This window comes from Thalassophryne amazonica, chromosome 3 (genome assembly GCF_902500255.1).
Source record: "Thalassophryne amazonica chromosome 3, fThaAma1.1, whole genome shotgun sequence".
NCBI classification, from domain to species: Eukaryota; Metazoa; Chordata; class Actinopteri; order Batrachoidiformes; family Batrachoididae; genus Thalassophryne; species Thalassophryne amazonica.
In genome coordinates, this window is record NC_047105.1 from 18,179,469 (window position 1) to 18,203,237 (window position 23,769).

General features: G+C 39.9%; 1 protein-coding gene across 1 annotated transcript in view; it reads right to left on the reverse strand.

The window, feature by feature from the left end:
- Positions 1-23,769, reverse strand: part of LOC117506389 (metabotropic glutamate receptor 7) — a 922,561-nt gene that overhangs the window by 279,460 nt on the left and 619,332 nt on the right. The window contains 1 exon segment of the mRNA XM_034165896.1: positions 9,591-9,791. Within this exon segment, the coding sequence (XP_034021787.1) occupies positions 9,591-9,791 (201 nt within the window).

Here is a 23,769-nt window from a genome sequence, read left to right on the forward strand (position 1 = left end):
TTTGAGACGCCATTGTGTGCCACAGCTCAACAGCATAGCCCTCAGCACGGCTCGACTCTGACCTCATGGCACCCATGTGTTGTTTCTGCACCTTGAGCTCCATCTCCTTTACTATTCCCTCTGTTCTTGTTATTCTGCCACACTCAGAGGCCCTCTCAAAGGCACTGTTTATTTACTTTGGTGTGCGTATCTCTGGTATGAGCTGGAATTCTCTTTCAAGACTATATTTAATTTAAAATGAAAGTGATGCAGAGGTGGGAAGTAGCTGAATAAAACAGAAATGTGGTTGAAAGAGAGAGTGGGAACTGGCTGAGACACTGAGTAAAGGGGACAGATGGTGTTTGGTTCCTTCAGCTCGCTGTGAAATGGACAGAGAAATGACGAGATACCCTCAGGTTGTAATAAGATGTTTGTGCAGGGACATGTACCAGTTACTGCAGTGTCTTTTTCAAAATATCTTTACATCAAGAAACGTGACATCCAGTAGAAGTGATGCTGCATCATCAGTTCTGTCTCTGTTGGATTTTCTGCCTTGTTGGCATCATTAAGCCATATTTGTGTTTGCAATCTCTAAAACATATTCCTGTTATTGGCTAAGTAAAGAAAAAAATCTGTCCTACACAGAAGTGGAGCGTGTACATCTACCAATGTGTTATTTAAAGCAGAATTTTGTGTGCGATCATATGAAATAGGTGTTTTAACGTGGTACTGCTCAGTTTTTCTCATTCAAGCCACATATGTGGAACTGAATGACATTTGACTTGATGGCCTGTCAAGAGACTTGCATGGTTTCATGAGCTGTGCATTAGCTCTACATCCAGAATTCACATTCAGGTCCTTAGAACTTATTTAACATTTTGCTAGTTATGTGGAAATTAGCTGAAGTCATACAAGGAATTGACTGTCCAAATAAATAAACAAATCTTTCAATTTGTGTGCATAATCCCAAGTAAGAAAAAAAGTTGGGATGATAGGGAAAAAGTCATCCTTTCTTTACTTTGACTTCTATTTCACTACAGACAGAATGAACCTGATATTTAATGTTTCATGTGGTCAACTTTAATTTGTTAATCTATTTCCATTCCTGCATTTAAGACCACGTTCCACAACACTGTTGCTGACCCTTATTGGGGTGGTCCCATTTGTTTGGGGTCGCCACAGTGGATACACCTAGATCTGCATTGGTATTTGGCAGTTTTACACCAGATACACTTCCTGACACAACTCCAGTTTCACCTAGAGAAACACATGCACCCCCTGGTGTTCCAAAGAGGTCTCCCATCCAAGTACTGATCAGGCCCCACACTGCTTAGCTTCTGAGATCTGACAGGATCAGGCTTACACAGAGCAGACTGGCTGCAAGGCCACATTCCACAACACATTCCAAAAAAAGTTGGGAGGGGGCAATTTGGGGCTAGTAATGTGTTTAAATGGTTTTATTTCAAACAGGTGATGTCAACAGGTAATTGTCATCTTGATTTAGTACAAAAGCAGTGTCTGAATTATTGAACAGCAAAGATGGGCAGAGGATCTCCAGTTTGTCAAGAAATGCATGAAAAAATTTAAATTTTAAAACAATTTTCCTCAAAGGAAGACTGGAGGTGATTTGCATATTTCTCCATGCACAGTCCATAATATCATTGATTCAAGGAATCTGGAGGCATTTTAGTGCATGAAGGGCACGGGTGCAAGCCGAAGCTGAACATCAGTTATTTCCAGTCCCTCAAATAGCTGGGCAAGGGATTACTCTGGAAAACCTTTTTTAATTACCACAATATGGAGTGATGTTCATAAAAGCCACAAAAACTTTACTGGGCCAAAAAGAAGTCTTATGTTAACCTTCACTGAGCTCAGAAGCATCTGGATTGATAGAGACAGAGTGGAAAGGTGTATTGTGATCAGACAAATTAGTATGTCAGATTGTTTTTGGCAGAAACGGACTCTGTATGCTCCAAACCAAAGACTACTATCAACAAGTGCTAAAGCTGGGATCTCTGTCATGTATGGGGTTGTGTCAGTGCACTTGGCAAAGATAATTTACACTTTATGATGGCAGCATTAAAGCTGATATGTATTGTGATTTTAAAGCAACATATGGTGAATTCAAGGCAATATCTTTTCCAGGGACATCCATGCATTTTTCAATAAGACAATGCAAAACCTCATTCTGCACATATTACAAAGATATAGCTGCAGAAGAGGAAGGAACTGGATCAGTGTGCCCATGGCCCTGACTTGTCTCCAACAGAGAATGTGTGGAGAATTTTGAAACAAATATGCAACAACGATGACACTGTATTGTTGCATACCATAAGGGCCCCTTCACACATAGTGCAAATTTGGTCAATTTGCACATAAAGTGCACATGAAGCAGGAAAATGTGTAGAATTGTAGCTGCTTCCAATGCCTTGTACACCTGTTGCTACAACTATTTGTACACACCAGCGGCTGAAAGAGAGAGCGTGCGCTGTGCGAGCCCATCGAACCCTCTCACGGCAGGTGTCGGCCAAATTCTAGGTGACATGCACGTACATCTATCACTGCTTGCATGGCATTTAGAAAATGTGTGGCCATTCGCACTATTAACACGACAACAGTCAGCAGATCATCACTGTTGTGCTGGCAGTGAAATTTGTCTAAGTGCCCCATGAGTGTGGCTTTGGTCTGTGCGCTGAATTGACAGAAGGTGTGGCCACCGACAGAAGCAGCTGTGGGGATCTGTCATTCTGGACACTGAGCTGGATAACACATACTGTGTTTGGACGGACATGGACTAACAACTTCCCACTGTGACACATGTGCTTGCTGTCATCATAAAAACATATCACTGTGGCGACGGGCTGCAGCTGTAGCTGCAGCTCTGTAGACGAACAGATGGATCATATTTGTATTGCCCGCTTGATAAGAGGGATTCAGTGTAATGCGATGTTTTTATATGGTGTAGTGTGGTTTTATTTTTTTAAATACATCCATGTCCTTCCTAATATCAGGCAGTTTCCTGCATCTTTTACAGGGCAGCGATGGTCGATCAGTGGTAAAGTTTGTGACTGGCAATCAGAGCTTTTGGAAAGTGTGGGTTCGAATCCCGTGGGTGACATGTATTTTTTATTTTTTATTTTATTTTCACAGCAGCTGTAAAAAGAGCTACTGCTCCCCATTCCTTAAGTCTGATCACTATAACAGTAAGAGAAGAAGGAGGTTCTCCATGGGGCCCATTCTGTGAAGCCCATTGGTGCTGGTGCTTATCCCTGGGTTCTGAATCTACAAGTCACACAGGAAATGGGGTGTGAATATATAGCAGGTTACTTTGCTAGTACCCATTTACTGCTTGGTGGACAATACAAGAGTCTTGTCCAAGGATAAGACATAAACAAGTAGCGTGACTTAGATTCATATATTAGTAGCCCGACTCCTATCCTGCCTGCTCTTCAGTAACAGCAATGTTGATTAGAATCACACAGTCCTCACCATTGACATCCTGTTTCTCCTGTATCTTTCTGGCTCCCAGTGGCAACAGCAGCATTGACGTGCCAGAGTCCTCCACGTCATATGGTAAGGTTCTGTACTTTTGTCTTGGCCCAACACACCAACCACAGTAGTGATCAGATATTTAGCTGTGATCTGGGTCTCTGTATGTGTATCTGTATTCGGTTTTGAGTGCTGTCAAGGGGATCAATCAATCAATCAATTTTTTTATATAGCGCCAAATCACAACAAACAGTTGCCCCAAGGCGCTTTATATTGTAAGGCAAGGCCATACAATAATTATGTAAAACCCCAACGGTCAAAACGACACCCTGTGAGCAAGCACTTGGCTACAGTGGGAAGGAAAAACTCCCTTTTAACAGGAAGAAACCTCCAGCAGAACCAGGCTCAGGGAGGGGCAGTCTTCTGCTGGGACTGGTTGGGGCTGAGGGAGAGAACCAGGAAAAAGACATGCTGTGGAGGGGAGCAGAGATCGATCACTAATGATTAAATGCAGAGTGGTGCATACAGAGCAAAAGAGAAAGAAACAGTGCATCGTGGGAACCCCCCAGCAGTCTACGTCTATAGCAGCATAACTAAGGGATGGTTCAGGGTCACCTGATCCAGCCCTAACTATAAGCTTTAGCAAAAAGGAAAGTTTTAAGCCTAATCTTAAAAGTAGAGAGGGTGTCTGTCTCCCTGATCTGAATTGGGAGCTGGTTCCACAGGAGAGGAGCCTGAAAGCTGAAGGCTCTGCCTCCCATTCTACTCTTACAAACCCTAGGAACTACAAGTAAGCCTGCAGTCTGAGAGCGAAGCGCTCTATTGGGGTGATATGGTACTACGAGGTCCCTAAGATAAGATGGGACCTGATTATTCAAAACCTTATAAGTAAGAAGAAGAATTTTAAATTCTATTCTAGAATTAACAGGAAGCCAATGAAGAGAGGCCAATATGGGTGAGATATGCTCTCTCCTTCTAGTCCCCGTCAGTACTCTAGCTGCAGCATTTTGAATTAACTGAAGGCTTTTTAGGGAACTTTTAGGACAACCTGATAATAATGAATTACAATAGTCCAGCCTAGAGGAAATAAATGCATGAATTAGTTTTTCAGCATCACTCTGAGACAAGACCTTTCTGATTTTAGAGATATTGCGTAAATGCAAAAAAGCAGTCCTACATATTTGTTTAATATGCGCTTTGAATGACATATCCTGATCAAAAATGACTCCAAGATTTCTCACAGTATTACTAGAGGTCAGGGTAATGCCATCCACAGTAAGGATCTGGTTAGACACCATGTTTCTAAGATTTGTGGGGCCAAGTACAATAACTTCAGTTTTATCTGAGTTTAAAAGCAGGAAATTAGAGGTCATCCATGTCTTTATGTCTGTAAGACAATCCTGCAGTTTAGCTAATTGGTGTGTGTCCTCTGGCTTCATGGATAGATAAAGCTGGGTATCATCTGCGTAACAATGAAAATTTAAGCAATACCGTCTAATAATACTGCCTAAGGGAAGCATGTATAAAGTTAATAAAATTGGTCCTAGCACAGAACCTTGTGGAACTCCATAATTAACTTTAGTCTGTGAAGAAGATTCCCCATTTACATGAACAAATTGTAATCTATTAGACAAATATGATTCAAACCACCGCAGCGCAGTGCCTTTAATACCTATGGCTCTGGTGTCCTAGATTAGGGTATGGATGGTCACTAATTAGACAACTGACTGTTGCCATCACTGTTTGTTCATGTGTGGTTGGGGCCGTCTCCTCGGTTTCTCACTTCAGTTACTGCCTTCACCACTTGTCTTTCGTTCTTGTCTGTCTTTGTGTTGTTTTGGTGATCGGCCCTTCCTGATAGAAGTTGTCGGTTGGCTTTGGGTAGGATGTTGCAGGCTGATCGGGAAGGGTGGATGGGGATCACACACACTCACCACATTCACTCACGCACTACATACCTTCTGTCTTGCAAGAATAAATTGCATATATGTGTATTAATGTTCATAAATGGCTCTGCCAGTGTGGCATTTACCATTACTATATATGCAGACAGGGAAAAACAAAAGAAAAAACAGCAGCACTCACATCCAACCATGCTTTAAATTTTTTAAATGCATACATATGTTGTCCTTGGTTAATCATTTCTATGATTTAATTCAGTAACTTAAAGCACAGAGTAGATTTATTTTCTGTTATGTTTCTTTGTCGTATTGCAGTGCGGCTGCACAAATGGATGCGTTTGATTTTTTGACTGTGGGGCAGACCACACCATGCTTATGAATTTAGCATTCATGTCCACACTTGAATTGTCATGTGAGATAACCGAAGAACGAATTTAATCCATTAATGTGGTGCAAAGATTTTTCCGGCGTACGCGCTCTGTTCAGCCAGTGATGTGTCAAACAAACAGTGTGATATTAAAACCAAGTGAGTATGTGATATCCAGAGTCGAAAGCAATAGCTGTGGAGATCCAAATCAGCAATTAGACTCAAGAGTCTGGAGACCAGCATTCAGGGCACATGCTCTCCTACTCTACGTAACTATGGTAACCCTGTATTAATAGCATTGCAAACTAAACCATTAAATCCAGTGAGTTTCAGCAGGAAAAAAGTTGTTGAGTCAGGTGTATAGTCATTCAAAATTTAATAACCTGTTCATAAATGTATTATCTTTGCCTCCTTTAAAGCAAGGGAATGTCATTTTGACCCCTTGAATGTGATGGGGCGATGCATCGTTGTAGTACCAAAGGGATCATATCTTGTATTTTCCTATTTGAGCCTGACATTGGAAATGACTTTTTAAGCTGTATAAATGCAAACGTTAGAAACTGTTTTCACCCCAACACATTTTGCAATTTAACAGCAACACCTTTGCTGTGTGGAAATACAGCCCATTTGTTGACCATTTGGCACTGGAATGACTATCAAATGTTGACTTAGATGAGGCGTAGCAGTTGCATTGTGAGGGGATGCTATTTGCGACAATTTGTAGCAAGTTTCTCTGTGCATGATGTGTCAAGGTCCCATGGAAATGGCAAAAGGCCAAGGGAACATCTACTGTATGTTGGACCTGGCTGAGCCAGATAAATGATCTGAATGGACTGGTTTTCTGCCTGGATGGTTGACATCCAGTAGCCAATGTGGTTCTCTAATTTGCATTTGTAAATGGGTGCCAGTGAGAAGGTCTTCAGAACCATGTTTGTCATCCTGCTGATGATTCTGCCAAGTTATGTTGTGATGGACTGACTATATTTTCAATAACAGCTCTAACAGCTAAAATGTTAATGTTCACATAATGAACATTTGCTTTGTAATTAAGGCACTATAAGTGGAAATACTTCAACAAATTAAATTAGACACTGCAGATGTGTTTGTTTCAACTGCATTTTGTTTAAAATCTATTTTATTTTACTTAATACCTGTTCATTGCACAGCCTGTTGCATTAATTCATTTTGCTTTTTACAAATAAGTGTCTACTTCTGTTCCACATTCTGTGTTTGCAAAAACAAGATAGACTACTGGGATCAGAGGAAATTGATTCTCAATTTTAAGGATAACGTCAGAGCAGAACTTTAAAGTGCTAAAAGCTGATGATAATCTGATGGTGTCTGTTTGGTGCTGTGAACCTCAATTAGTCATCCCTCCCATGACCAGACAAGTACGCAAGATCAATACTTGGGTTAATAGCTACCACAGGCAACACAGACCAACCTCTTGATACAAAATGGATTTTTGCTTCTCAATCAATATTTGGCTCATGTTTGCTACAATACGTTTGCCAGGATAGGGGGAAAAAAACCTGAAAGAAATATTCTGTGTGGTAGAATAACAGCTTTGAGTGTTACATAAATGTACTGTGTAAAAAAAAAGGCAGAATCCACCTCTGCTTTGCCATTCAAAAAAGGAAATTTTTTTAAGCATTTTAAAAATTATGCACAATAATTCATTACATAATTAAACAGGATAAATACAGTTGAGCATGTCTGAGAATAACTATTTCAGTACTATTTAATGCATGCAATAACAATTTTTGTGTATGTAATTATTAAGACTAATACATATCGTGAATGAGCAGTTTAACTGCCATGTTCATTTTAAATTAGAACATTGCAGGTTTTGCTAATTGCCTGATAAGCAAATTTCACTGAAGGGGAAGATTCATTGGGTTCTGCCTCATGGATTAATTTTACGGGGAAAAAACATACTACAGTTAAACATGCTAGTAGCCAAATATAAATATAATGGGATTCTAAAGTATCCTCGACTACATGAGCATGTAATCAATGAAAGAGTGTGTCGAAAGAATATGACCTTTTGACCCCTGAGAATAGGTCAAGGTTAGCCATCTTTGAACTTGTCCAAGGTTTGTGTCCCAAGAATGTTCCCTGTGATTTCGAAGACCCTGGCAGTAATAGGACTAGATCTATGCTAAGCACAGATGGACGGACACATGGACAGATGGCTGGACGGATACAAAGTATTTGCAAAACCCAATGGCCACATTATGGCCTTGGGTAAAACTGGAAAATTGTAATAGCTAAAGCAGCTAAACTGTAATACTTAGCATGAAACAAATTGCAAAGTTCATTTTCAAAAGATTGCAAAGTTCATTTTCAAAAGCACCTTCAAAACAATAGTACTGGTATTGTCTACTGTAAAAGCAGAAATAGTGCAATTCCATTTGTTGCTCATCAGCTGCATTGCAAAAAAATTTTCGGAAATGGAATGAGTAAAAATAATTTTTAAATTAGTGTAACTCAAATTGACTAGAACAAAACTGAATTTGATTAATTTGGCCAGTGCTGGACAAATCCTTTATCTCTGCAGGACAAATACAAATAATGTCCCACTTGTCAATTCACAATGCTTAAATCTAGACTAAAGATGAGTTTTTTTCTTGGTTGCCTATAATCACTGATGCATGAAATTGTTATTGTTTTATTTCTGTTTTTAGGTATTCTTATTTTTTTATTTTACATACTTTGTTATTTTTAATTATTGCATTTTAATTATTGGCATTATGTTCTTTTTATTATGGTTTATTCTGTGATGCACTATTTTTGTTTGTATTGTGTTATAGTTTTATTTGAATATTACCATATTATGGACTTATAATGCATATTATCTATTTTTGATGTCTATACTTACCTACATACATATTGTCAATTTTAATATTTTATTATCTATTTTCAAAATAAACAAAATTAAGTAAAATGTATTATTATTATTATTATTATTATTATTATTATTATTAATAATAATAATAATAATAATAATAATAATAATAATAATAATAATAATAATAATAATAATATTAGGCCCAAAATAAGTTGCCATGTCCTCATGTGAGAGGCCAAAATTTTCTACCACAATCTACAGTTACACAGCCATATTCCAAGTCGAAAGGTGTTTTATAAACAGTATTACTAACAGGCATAGCTGACAGAATGTTGGATGAAGAAATGAGTTTGACCAGGGGGACATCAACATTGTTTTGGGCATACTGTTATTGATGGATTCCTGGATGTGATGGCCACAAACAATGATTTTTTTTCTCCTCTACCCACTTTAACACTTGAGCTACTCCTATTTAACAACTGACTGCAGAATTTTGCATCACAAGCAGTGCAGCAATTATTTTTTTAAATTCCAAATGCAACACATAGTTTTAATGTAACTGACATGAATTAACTTAGTTATTTATAGTGAAACTAAATTCTAAACACCTAATATGGTCATTTTGACCTTATTGATCAAAATATACCAATCAGACAGACTATATGTGATTGAGAGCGCAAACTTTCTTGGTCAAAGAAGCCACTTCGTGTTGCTTGGGACAGTTAACATTTTGTATCTGCATTTCAGTTACCAGTAGATGGTCATGTAGCACCAAATATTCATTATGTAAATTGGAGATAACCTTTTTCTGAGGGACAAATGAGTCACATTGTGTATTTCAGAGTTTTATAACAACATAATAGTTGTGTGCCCCATCACCTGTTTGTCAGACTTGGCTTTTATTCCATTTTAAGTTGCTGCCAAAGTCAAGACAGTGTATCTTTACCTTGTAGTTCAGTTCACATCATCACCAACAGAAGGACGGTGCCATCAGTCCACTCACCATTGAAGCTGACACTACGGATGTACTTGAGCAGCTTCTTTCCTCCTGCTACTTCCATCTCTGGACAGATTCCAGAGTTCTCTAGACAGAGGTCCCTCTGCATGTTGTGCAGGGCGTGGGCCATGGCATATATGGCATCGATCACAAACTGGACTTTACCCTCTTGTTCGTACTTGGAATCTATTCCAATGCGCTCCAGACCTGAACAGCAAAGACAGAAGAAGTGATTCAGATGAGGTTGAAAAACACTTGTTACTAGAGTTGGGTGAGACACAGTATTCTGCACATTGTTAGACATGACAGAAATGCTTTGTGTTTGTGTTGCATACTTAGAAAACAAGCTTTTATATTGGTATATAGATTTGCTTTTTTTGGGCACCCATCTCATTTTAGATACCCATCTTACAGTATTATTGGACCTGGTATAGAAGGTGACAGAGGAGGACACTTCGACCTGACATAGTCTGACATTACTTGTACATCTCTCCGATCTGGTATACATAGAAACACTGGATGATGATGATGAACAAAGACAATCAAGACATGCATAGATTTTTGACTGGGGAACATTGGCTGTCTGAGAATGACTTGATGAAATTAAGTAGATCAACTCCATTAATAAATAGACGGGGACACTCACAGAGGGTATATTGAGATCCATAGTATTTGGACAGTGGCACGTTTCATAATTTTTTCACTGTACACTTGTACAAGCTGAAATGAAACAATAAAGATGTGCTTATGGTGTCGCCTTGTAGGCTTAATTCAAATTGTTTAACAAAGACAGGAATACAGCCATCAATATGAACACTAATGCACATCAGGAGATGGATGTCTGAACATTTCTAAGTCACTGAACATGTCTTGGACTTGATTCACATCATTCACCAGGACAAACATGAAGTCTGGAGTTGGCAGTTCTCAAAAACTGAGTAACCATGCAAGAAGAGCAAAAATGAGGGAAGCCATCAAGACTCCCAGACAGCTCAGCCAGGCTTCTGTTGGTGTGATTACAGAAACTGTGCATCATGCAGCTGCTGTTGCATCACCAGTTATACACCTTCATGGTGGAGTGGAGCGGAAAAGAACATATCTCCACCACATCCTGAAGATGCCTCATCTCACTGTGTTAATATTTTTTTTAAGTTTCATAATTCCTATCTGGATTTTGGTAAACTTGACAGTCCATTGAGTTTCTTGGAGATCCAGCAGCCCTGTTAACAGCCACACAAATACTACTTAAAATTGTACTTCCTTGTCACAGTTAAACATGTAATTTTCAGTCTTCTACTCCATTTTCAAAACTGTCCAGTGCCCATTATACTGTGTATCACTATGGAATACCAATACAACAAATGGGTGTTTCTTGTCATGGTTTGCAAATGTAAACAGGTCTGCTTTTTAAATTTTTTTTCACAATATTCATGAGTTCTTTTTTGTAGTCAGCTCATGATGATGTTAATTTTCCACAGCAGATTAAGTCAGTTGGGTAGAAACGAGAATTCTGTTCATGTCTGTCATGTCTGACAGATACTTCACACAAGCCACATCTTGATTGTGACAATAAAAAAAATGAAATGTTGAATCTGTTGAGTCGGACAGCATGGTGCCTTAGTGGTTAACACTGTTGCCTCATAGCAAGAAGGTCATGGGATCGATTTCCACCTGTGGCCTTTCGGCGTGGAGTTTTCATGTTCTCCCCATGTTTGCATGAGTTCTCTCCGGGTTCTCCGGCTTTCTCCCACATCCAAAAGATGTGCTGGTTAGGTGGATTGGAAGCTTTAACTTGTCAGTAGACATGCGTGTGGGTATGAATGTGTTTGTTCATCTATATGTGGCCCTGTGACAGACTCGCGTCCTATCAAGGGTGGACCTCACCTCTCACCCTATGTCTGCTGGGATAGGCTCCGGCTCCCCATTTAGAGTAAGCATTTGAAGGTGTGTGTGTGTGTGTGTTACATCCTATTTTTACTTGCTTTCAGAACTAATCACTGAATACATCCTTTGGCATCAGATCTGGACATCAAATATGTAAATGTTACAGACACAAATGTCAGAATTGCAATTCAAACATCTCATATTTATTCAGAATAATGAAAGTGATACATCATGGTCACAGTTTTAAGTGCAGCAGCACTCAAATGAGAATAAAATGTCACAATTTTGAAAATATTGCATGTGACAAAGGGTGGTGAAAGCAAGCATAGCAAGACGTGCTGAGCAGCTCAGTAAAGAATTCCCATTAGTGTTGTTTTTGTGCATATATACACTCAACAAAAATATAAATGCAACACTTTTGGTTTTGCTCCCATTTTGTATGAGATGAACTCAAAGATCTAAAACTTTTTCCACATACACAATATCACCATTTCCCTCAAATATTGTTCACAAACCAGTCTAAATCTGTGATAGTGAGCACTTCTTCTTTGCTGAGATAATCCATCCCACCTCACAGGTGTGCCATATCAAGATGCTGATTAGACACCATGATTAGTGCACAGGTGTGCCTTAGACTGCCCACAATAAAAGGCCACTCTGAAAGGTGCAGTTTTATCACACAGCACAATGCCACAGATGTCGCAAGATTTGAGGGAGCGTGCAATTGGCATGCTGACAGCAGGAATGTCAACCAGAGCTGTTGCTCATGTATTGAATGTTCATTTCTCTACCATAAGCCGTCTCCAAAGGCGTTTCAGAGAATTTGGCAGTACATCCAACCAGCCTCACAACCGCAGACCACGTGTAACCACACCAGCCCAGGACCTCCACATCCAGCATGTTCACCTCCAAGATCGTCTGAGACCAGCCACTCGGACAGCTGCTGAAACAATTGGTTTGCATAACCAAAGAATTTCTGCACAAACTGTCAGAAACCGTCTCAGGGAAGCTCATCTGCATGCTCGTCGTCCTCATTGGGGTCTCGACCTGACTCCAGTTCGTCGACGCAACTTCGCACAGCCATTGAAGAGGAGTGGACCAACATTCCACAGGCCACAATTGACAACCTGATCAACTCTATGCGAAGGAGATGTGTTGCACTGCATGAGGCAAATGGTGGTCACACCAGATACTGACTGGTATCCCCCCCTCCCCCCCAATAAAACAAAACTGCACCTTTCAGAGTGGCCTTTATTGTGGGCAGTCTAAGGCACACCTGTGCACTAATCATGGTGTCTAATCAGCATCTTGATATGGCACACCTGTGAGGTGGGATGGATTATCTCAGCAAAGGAGAAGTGCTCACTATCACAGATTTAGACTGGTTTGTGAACAATATTTGAGGGAAATGGTGATATTGTGTATGTGGAAAAGGTTTTAGATCTTTGAGTTCATCTTATACTGCTGACTTGGTCTTCGGAGTGAGATTGCATCAGAATTTTGGCTCTCTGTTGGGACTGTTTACACAGAGACTGCTACCTGCTGCTTTGGACTTGAACTAACAGTCTTTTTCAAGACTTTTTTACTTTTTTACTTTTTTTTTTTTTTTTTTTTTTACTTTTTTACTGTGCTCCAACGCCTAAGGAAGACCTCTAACGGTCGAAACATCGCGACGGAGCACTTTTTATCAGCTAACTTTCACCAGCGTTGGCAAGCTAACTAGCTTGCTAACGCTTTCGTTTTTATTTTATTTTTTTTATTTATTTTTTTTTAGCACTGTTGTCGTGCGTTATCTGTGCTGCTCCACAGCGTGTTTAGTCGATTTTTATTTTATTTTAGCACCGTTGTCGTGCGTTCGCTGTTGTTGTGCGTTGCCTGTGCTGCTTCATGGCCTGTTTGGTGCCTTGATTGGGGCACTCCTTCTGCTGAATCACCTCTAAATTATTTACACATTATTCACTTTGTGTGTTTTTAGGAATCCGCTAGGTTGCGTAGCTACTAGCTCTTAGCCGATTTAGCATGGCGGCTTCTCCTGTCTCTCCCGTACTTTTCTGCTCTGGGTGTGAAATGTTTAGTTATTCCTCGGCCTCCTTTAGCAGTAACGGTACTTGTAATAAGTGTAGCTTATTCGTAGCTTTGGAGGCCAGGCTGGGCGAATTGGAGACTCGGCTCCGCACCGTGGAAAATTCTACAGCTAGCCAGGCCCCTGTAGTCGGTGCGGACCAAGGTAGCTTAGCCGCCGTTAGTTCCCCCCTGGCAGATCCCGGGCAGTCGGGAAAGCAGGCTGACTGGGTGACTGTGAGGAGGAAGCGTAGCCCTAAACAGAAGCCCCGTGTACACCGTCAACCCGTTCACATCTCTAACCGTTTTTCCCCACTCGACGATACACTCGCCGAGGATCAAACTCTGGTTATTGGCGACTCTGTTTTGAGAAATGTGAAGTTAGCGACACCAGCAACCATTGTCAATTGTCTTCCGGGGGCCAGAGCAGGCGACATCGAAGGACATTTGAAATTGCTGGCTAAGGCTAAGCGTAAATTTGGTAAGATTGTAATTCACGTCGGCAGTAATGACACTCGGTTACGCCAATCGGAGGTCACTAAAATTAACATTAAATCGGTGTGTAACTTTGCAAAAACAATGTCGGACTCTGTTGTTTTCTCTGGGCCCCTCCCCAATCAGACCGGGAGTGACATGTTTAGCCGCATGTTCTCCTTGAATTGCTGGCTGTCTGAGTGGTGTCCAAAAAATGAGGTGGGCTTCATTGATAATTGGCAAAGCTTCTGGGGAAAACCTGGTCTTGTTAGGAGAGACGGCATCCATCCCACTTTAGATGGAGCAGCTCTCATTTCTAGAAATCTGGCCAATTTTCTTAAATCCTCCAAACCGTGACTATCCAGCGTTAGGACCAGGAGGCAGAGCTGTGGTCTTATACACCTCTCTGCAGCTTCTCTCCCCCTGCCATCCCCTCATTACCCCATCCCCGTAGAGACGGTGCCTGCTCCCAGACCACCAATAACCAGCAAAAATCTATTTAAGCATAAAAATTCAAAAAGAAAAAATAATATAGCACCTTCAATTGCACCACAGACTAAAACAGTTAAATGTGGTCTATTAAACATTAGGTCTCTCTCTTCTAAGTCCCTGTTGGTAAATGATATAATAATTGATCAACGTATTGATTTATTCTGCCTAACAGAAACCTGGTTACAGCAGGATGAATATGTTAGTTTAAATGAGTCAACACCCCCGAGTCACACTAACTGTCAGAATGCTCGTAGCACGGGCCGTGGCGGAGGATTAGCAGCAATCTTCCATTCCAGCTTATTAATTAATCAAAAACCTAGACAGAGCTTTAATTCATTTGAAAGCTTGTCTCTTAGTCTTGTCCATCCAAATTGGAAGTCCCAAAAACCAGTTTTATTTGTTATTATCTATCGTCCACCTGGTCGTTACTGTGAGTTTCTCTGTGAATTTTCAGACCTTTTGTCTGACTTAGTGCTTAGCTCAGATAAGATAATTATAGTGGGCGATTTTAACATCCACACAGATGCTGAGAATGACAGCCTCAACACTGCATTTAATCTATTATTAGACTCTATCGGCTTTGCTCAAAAAGTAAATGAGTCCACCCACCACTTTAATCATATCTTAGATCTTGTTCTGACTTATGGTATGGAAATAGAAGACTTAACAGTATTCCCTGAAAACTCCCTTCTGTCTGATCATTTTTTAATAACATTTACATTTACCCTGATGGACTACCCTGCAGTGGGGAATAAGTTTCATTACACTAGAAGTCTTTCAGAAAGCGCTGTAACTAGGTTTAAGGATATGATTCCTTCTTTATGTTCTCTAATGTCATATACCATCCTCTTTGAAGACAACTTTGGATGCTGTAGCTCCTCTGAAAAAGAGAGCTTTAAATCAGAAGTGTCTGACTCCGTGGTATAACTCACAAACTCGTAGCTTAAAGCAGATAACCCGTAAGTTGGAGAGGAAATGGCGTCTCACTAATTTAGAAGATCTTCACTTAGCCTGGAAAAAGAGTTTGTTGCTCTATAAAAAAGCCCTCCGTAAAGCTAGGACATCTTTCTACTCGTCACTAATTGAAGAAAATAAGAATAACCTCAGGTTTCTTTTCAGCACTGTAGCCAGGCTGACAAAGAGTCAGAGCTCTATTGAGCTGAGTATTCCATTAACTTTAACTAGTAATGACTTCATGACTTTCTTTGCTAACAAAATTTTGACTACTAGAGAAAAAATTACTCATAACCATCCCAAAGATGTATCGTTATCTTTGGCTGCTTTCAGTGATGCCGGTATTTGGTTAGACTCTTTCTCTCCGATTGTTATCGTTATCTTTGGCTGCTTTCAGTGATGCCGGTATTTGGTTAGACTCTTTCTCTCCGATTGTTCTGTCTGAGTTATTTTCATTAGTTACTTCATCCAAACCATCAACATGTTTATTAGACCCCATTCCTGCCAGGCTGCTCAAGGAAGTCCTACCATTATTTAATGCTTCAATCTTAAATATGATCAATCTATCTTTGTTAGTTGGTTATGTACCACAGGCCTTTAAGGTGGCAGTAATTAAACCATTACTTAAAAAGCCATCACTTGACCCAGCTATCTTAGCTAATTATAGGCCAATCTCCAACCTTCCTTTTCTCTCAAAGATTCTTGAGAGGGTAGTTGTAAAACAGCTAACTGATCACCTGCAGAGGAATGGTCTATTTGAAGAGTTTCAGTCAGGTTTTAGAATTCATCATAGTACAGAAACAGCATTAGTGAAGGTTACAAATGATCTTCTTATGGCTTCGGACAGTGGACTTATCTCTGTGCTTGTTCTGTTGGACCTCAGTGCTGCTTTTGATACTGTTGACCATAAAATTTTATTACAGAGATTAGAGCATGTCATAGGTATTAAAGGCACTGCGCTGCGGTGGTTTGAATCATATTTGTCTAATAGATTACAGTTTGTTCATGTAAATGGGGAATCTTCTTCACAGACTAAAGTTAATTATGGAGTTCCACAAGGTTCTGTGCTAGGACCAATTTTATTCACTTTATACATGCTTCCCTTAGGCAGTATTATTAGACGGTATTGCTTAAATTTTCATTGTTACGCAGATGATACCCAGCTTTATCTATCCATGAAGCCAGAGGATACACACCAATTAGCTAAACTGCAGGATTGTCTTACAGACATAAAGACATGGATGACCTCTAATTTCCTGCTTTTAAACTCAGATAAAACTGAAGTTATTGTACTTGGCCCCACAAATCTTAGAAGCATGGTGTCTAACCAGATCGTTACTCTGGATGGCATTTCCCTGATCTCTAGTAATACTGTGAGAAATCTTGGAGTCATTTTTGATCAGGATATGTCATTCAAAGCGCATATTAAACAAATATGTAGGACTGCCTTTTTGCATTTACGCAATATCTCTAAAATCAGAAAGGTCTTGTCTCAGAGTGATGCTGAAAAACTAATTCATGCATTTATTTCCTCTAGGCTGGACTATTGTAATTCATTATTATCAGGTTGTCCTAAAAGTTCCCTAAAAAGCCTTCAGTTGGTTCAGAATGCTGCAGCTAGAGTACTGACGGGGACTAGCAGGAGAGAGCATATCTCACCCGTGTTGGCCTCTCTTCATTGGCTTCCTGTTAATTCTAGAATAGAATTTAAAATTCTTCTTCTTACTTATAAGGTTTTGAATAATCAGGTCCCATCTTATCTTAGGGACCTTGTAGTACCATATTACCCCATTAGAGCGCTTCGCTCTCAGACTGCGGGCTTACTTGTAGTTCCTAGGGTTTGTAAGAGTAGAATGGGAGGCAGAGCCTTCAGCTTTCAGGCTCCTCTCCTGTGGAACCAGCTCCCAATTCAGATCAGGGAGACAGATACCCTCTCTACTTTTAAGATTAGGCTTAAAACTTTCCTTTTCGCTAAGGCTTATAGTTAGGGCTGGATCGGGTGACCCTGGACCATCCCTTGGTTATGCTGCTTTAGACGTAGATTGTGGGGGGGTTCCCATGATGCACTGTTTCTTTCTCTTTTTGCTCCGTATGCATCACTCTGCATTTAATCATTAGTGATCGATCTCTGCCCCCCTTCACGGCATGTCTTTTTCCTGGTTTTTTCCCTCAGCCCCAACCAGTCTCAGCGGAGGACTGCCCCTCCCTGAGCCTGGTTCTGCTGGAGGTTTCTTCCTGTTAAAGGGGAGTTTTTCCTTCCCACTGTGGCCGGGTGCTTGCTCATAGGGGGTCGTTTTGACCGTTGGGGTTTTTCATAATTATTGTATGGCCTTGCCTTACAATATGGAGCGCCTTGGGGCAACTGTTTGTTTTTTTTGTTACACACAAAAAGTGCTTAAATTTGTTGAATCATGATAACCAGATGTCCCTGGCTGAAAAAGAAGTCCTGTGGTGCTGGGGCACACAATAACAGTGGACAAGTTATACTAAATTTTTTTTACTGTATTTTCCAGAGTATAAGTCGCACCACATTGTAAATCACACCTGTTAAAAAATGCATCTTGAAGAGGAAAAACCCATAAATAAGTCACACTGGAGTATAAATCATGTTTTTTTCTGTATTATCAGCTCCTTAATTTGGGATTTTTGTACATTGCTGTCATTTTCTTTTTAGTATTATCATTTAGTCTTTTATGATTAGTTTATTTTGTTGAGTGTTTTGAATCCTGGGAAGTCCTATATAAATAGCCATTATAGTTTATATTATTAATAATGAATGTGATTTTTTTTGGCATATACGACATCAGAGTATAAGTCACAAACTAATGAAATAATAATAAAAAAAATTCATACTGAAGACAATACAGTATATCATCAGAATTTCACATTGTCAACAATTTAGAGTGATGTCTCACATTCACCCATTCACACATTCACACTGGGAATAATTTGGGGATTAATAACCTTGCCCAAGGGCCCTTTGTGATTTTAGGGTCTGACAGGGATTTGAACCGAGGAATGCAAACTCACAGCTTTTACCACCTGACCATCACCTCCCATGATACAAAACTGTGCACATCAGAGTGATGCATAATTACTTCAGGTGGTTTTTGTAGCTTTATGATGCTGGTGGGAAGAATTTTGCAGCAAGATGTAAAATAATTTAGGCAGTTTAAATGCCGCCAGCTGCAGGAACCATTTTACATAAAATGTTTAGTTTCTTTTATGATGATTAGTTTGCCTAATATATGCAATGACAATTACAGAGAAAAAAAATTAAATAAACTCACACAAACAGACAATTACAGTCACACAGATAGACAGTGAGAAAGTTAAATGGGCTGCATTTATAAAGGGCTTTCATGCTGAAAGGGCTTTACAGTGATGCCTCACATGCACCCACTCATACACCGATATCAGGGTGCTGCCATGCAAGGTGCTTAATGGCACACCGGGAATAATTTGGAATTAAGGACCTTGATCAAGAGCCCTAAGTGATTTTCTGATCTGACAGGGATTTGAACAGATGATTGCAAGTCCACTGATTTAACCACCTGATCATCACCTCCCATGATATAAAACTGTGCACGTCAGCGTGATGCATAATTGCTTAGGATGGTTTTTGCAGCTTCATGATGCTGGTGGGAAGAATTATGCAGCAAAATGCAAAATAACTTAAGCAGCTTAAATCCTGGCAGCTGCCGGGCCCATTTTACATAAAATGTTTACCTTCTTTAAAAAAAATAATAATAATAATAATAAAAAAAGAGTACAAAGACTTTGAAATTTCACACTTCAAAAAGAGGCATTTTTTTATGTGGCCTCATTCTGCTCCTGTTTCTTTTCAGATCAATTTATAACACTGGAAGGGTTTTAAAAGGTCATTTAAGAGGTCTTTAAAGAGTTGCACTGTGTGGATTCGTATCATTTTGCCGTTATATCAGGTGCAGCAGAGGTAATTACCTCATCTGGTCACTTTCAAAGCAGCATTCTGACTTTTACCTCAGAGAGCAAACACAAAGAATGTGAACAATGTTGATCTGTGAAGATAATCACATATAACCTCAAAAAGAACACACACAAAAAATATCTGTGATCTGATACCATGGTATGTGTGCACTGAGTACCCAGTGAAGTCCATAAGTATTTGTACAGTGATGTTTTGGGGGAATTTTGCCTCTGTACATCATCAAAATACAGCTGGAATGAAACAATGCAAATGATCTTATAGTGTAGACTTTAAGCTTAACTTCACGGTGTTTAACAACAACAACAAATATCATGTTAACCATGAAGGGATTACAACGGTTTCCCATTTTCAGAGGGTTTAAGTAATTGGACAAACTTACGAGAGATGTGGGAGCAAGATCACAAAATGATCCCTGTGGAAATGTACTTTACATTATACACTACTTTCCTCAGGAAAAAGAAAGCTCCCCCCCACCCCATTATCTCCAAGGTTCTTGGAAGTCACCATAGCAGCAGTGACCTGATTTGATTCATTACATCAAAGGTTGACTGAGTACAAAGCAGATTGGAAGGTACAAATGGGTTGCACAGTGTATTCAGAAAGTATTTACAGCACTGCACTTTTTCTACATTTTATTATGTTACAGGCTTATTCCAAAATGGGGTAAATTCATTTTTCCCTCATAATTATACTCACAACACCCCATAATGACAACATGAAAAAAGTTTTTTTTTTAATTTTTGCAAATTAATTAAAAATAAAAAAACTAAGGAATCACATGTACATAAGCATTCAAACATTTTGCTCAATACTTTGTTGATGCACCTTTGGCAGAAATTACAGCCTCAAGTCTTCTTGAATATGATGCCACAAGCTTGGTGCATCTATCTTTGGGCAGGTTTTGCTCATTCCTCTTTACAGCACCTCTCAAGCTCCATCAGGGTGGATGGAGAGCATCGGTGCACAGACATTTCCAGATCTCTGCAGAGATGTTCAATCAGATTCAGGTCTGGGCTCTGGCTGGACCACTCGAGGACATTCACAGAGATGTCCCAAAGCCACTCCTTTGATATCTTGACTGTGTGCTTAGGGTCAAGATGAAAGATGAACCGTTGCCCCAGTCTGAGGTCAAGAGTGATCTGGAGCAGGTTTTCATCCAGGATGTCTCTGTACATTGCTGCATTTATTGCTCCCAGTTCCTGCTGCTGAAAAAAAAAAAAAAACATCCCCACAGTATGATGCTGTCACCACCATGCTTCACTTTAGGGATGGTGCCTGGTTTCCTGCAAATATGACACCTGACATTCACACCAAAGAGTTCAATCTTTGACTCATCAGACCAGAAAATTTTGTTCTCATGGTCTGAGAGTACTTAAGGTGCCTTTTGGCAAACTCCAGGTGGGCTGCCATGTGCCTTTTACTAAGGAGTAGCTTCCATCTGTCCACTCTACCATACAGGCCTGATTGGTGGATTGTTGCAGAGATGGTTGTCCTACTGGAAGGTTCTTCTCTCTCAACAGAGGAATGCTGGAGCTCTGACAGAGTAACCATCAGGTTCTTGGTCGCCTCCCTGACTATGGCCCTTCTCCCCCGATTGCTTAGTTTAGATGGGTGGCCAGCTTTAGGAAGATTCCTGGTGGCTCAGAACTCCTTCCATTTACAGATGATGGAGGCCACTGCGCTCACTGGGACCTTCAAAGCAGCAGAAATGCTTTTGTACCCTTCCCCAGATTATGTGTCTCAAGACAATCATGTCTCAGAGGTCTACAGACAATTCCTTTGACTTCATGCTTGGTTTGTGCTCTGACATGCACTGTCAACTGTGGGACCTTATATGTAGACAGGTGTGTGCCTTTCTAAATTATGTCCAATCAACTGAATTTACCCTAGGTGGACTCCAGTTAAATAGTGGAAATAGGATGCACCTGAGCTCAATTTTGAGTTTCATGGCAAAGGCTGTGAATACTTACTTACATGTGTTTCTTAGTTTTTATTTTTATTTTTATATATATATAAATTTACAAACATCTAAAAAAAAACCTTTTTCACATTGTCATTATGGGGTACTGTGTGTAGAATTTTGAGGAAAAAAATGAATTTCATCAATTTTGGAATAAGGCTCTAATGTAACAAAATGTGGAAAAAGTGAAGTGCTGTGAATACTTTCCAGATGCACTGTATAGAGTCATTCTATCATCTGTCATCCACCCAGCTGGGGGGTGCACTTGAACCTGGTCTGATGCTGTAGTCACAATCAATTCAACTGAGAGAATGTCTGGCAAGGTGATGGATCTATGCACATTGCCATAATGCATGCTCCCGAAGAACAGCTGCCAAAGCTCCCTGAGGTGAAACAGTAAAGCTGCCTGATGGATTTTTCTATTTTCGATTAGGGCTTACTTTTATTGTCTTTAATTGCTGTTTACAATTGACTTTTACACTGGCAGTGCTGAGGAGAACTGAGCATTTGTCCCAGTGAGATATGAGTAATTGAGAATAGAAAGGGAAGAAAGTGTCAAAGTACTAAAAGAAAGAAAGGAAATAAATGAAATAGCTAATCATGACATACACAGATGAGGAGGGATGAAGTTTACATTTACTGATAAATAAAAGGAACGAAATAAGAGAATCAGCTCAGTTATTACTCAAAATCGTTGACATTCTAAGCCGTCTACATGTGGTCCACATACCTTGCGAGTGGTAACATGGCCACTCATTTGCTTCAACGGTTTGTACTGTGTTTATTGTACAATGAGAAATACAAAAAATTTTACAACAGATCACTGACTGCAACCCCGGTGTCACTCGCAAGGCTCAACACAGAGCTCATTAATATACAAATGTATTTTTCACACAATTATGATTAAACATGTATGATTTGCTCTGATTATTGTATCCTGCATGTTATCTTTTTTATTCAATACTACTTTCACTTTAAGTATTTTTGCATTGTTTAAAATAAAAATAAATAATAATAATAATAATAGATTGGATTTATATTGCGCTTTATAATGTTTTCTCAAAGCACTTACATTTTTGTTTTTAACGGTGTTGACACAATTCAGTGTCATTTTCTACTTTTCTTTTACTTTAATAAATGGACTTCTCTGTGCCCTCTGCCTCAGGTGTTTCGATGGCCCCAACTGCAATGTTGGATGAAAAAAGATCAGATAAAATAAAAATGCTTGAGATGAAGGTAGACTGGCAAAATGACAAAATCGATGAGTTGACTAATGAACGAGACTTTCTGAAGGAGCAGTTGGCATCAGATAAATCTTTTTCACTATATGAAGTCTGTTAGAAAACTATCCGACCTTTTTATTTTTTGCAAAAACCATATGGATTTGAATCACGTGTGATTGCATCAGCCAAGCTTGAACCTTCGTGCGCATGCGTGAGTTTTTTCACGCCTGTCGGTTGCGTCATTCGCCTGTGAGCAGGCTTTGAGTGAGCAGTGGTCCACCCCCCTCAACGGATTTTTATTGCGAGTAAAATGTCTGAACAATTTGGAGCTTTGCTGCATCAAATTTTTCCAGAAACTGTGAGAGACAGCCAGGTGGACACCATTCGGAAAATTCAGATGGCTTTCAGGGATGATTTTATGGGGATTACACAGATTAAGGAGTGTTACAGCCGGTTTAAAGACCGCCCACAGCGGCTGAGAGCGCGCCGCACGGCGATCAACAGGCTGAAACGACAAGATCATTTCCAACGTGAAGGCTTTGTTGATCCGGGACGTCGTCTGACTATCACAGAAATGGCAGAAGACGTGGACATCAGTACTTTTTCGGCACATTCCACTGTTACAGGAGTTTTTGTCATGGAAAGAGGAGCGGAGGAATGCGCCACAGTGCTGAAAAAGTGCATGCGCGAATGTGCTGAAAAAGTGCTGATGTCCATGTTCTGCAATTTCTCTGGTAGTTAGATGACGTCCCGGATCAACACAGCGTTCAGTTTGGAAATGAACGGCTCATGGAAAGAGGAGCTCTTGTCTTGACTCTACAAGAATCAAGACAAGAGTCAAGAGTCAAACGTCCTCGCGTCAAACAACCTAGTCCAGTCGCAGATTCAAGCTTCTCTACTACTGTACATATTGTCCTACTCTGGTCAGAGTGGCTGTATGTTTACTGTCGGTGTTAATTTAACACTGGTGATTTTACTGTATGGAAAGCTACTGCCTTTAAAGATAAAATAATGATGGATTATACTGTTGAGTGTTCATTGGTTTCAGAAAGTATTTCAGAGTTGTATTTACGATAGAAACATTTGCACTAAGATATTGTTGCCTTTGAAAAGTATTTCAGAATTATGGTTACAAGTATTTGCACTGATAAAATATTTCTGATCATT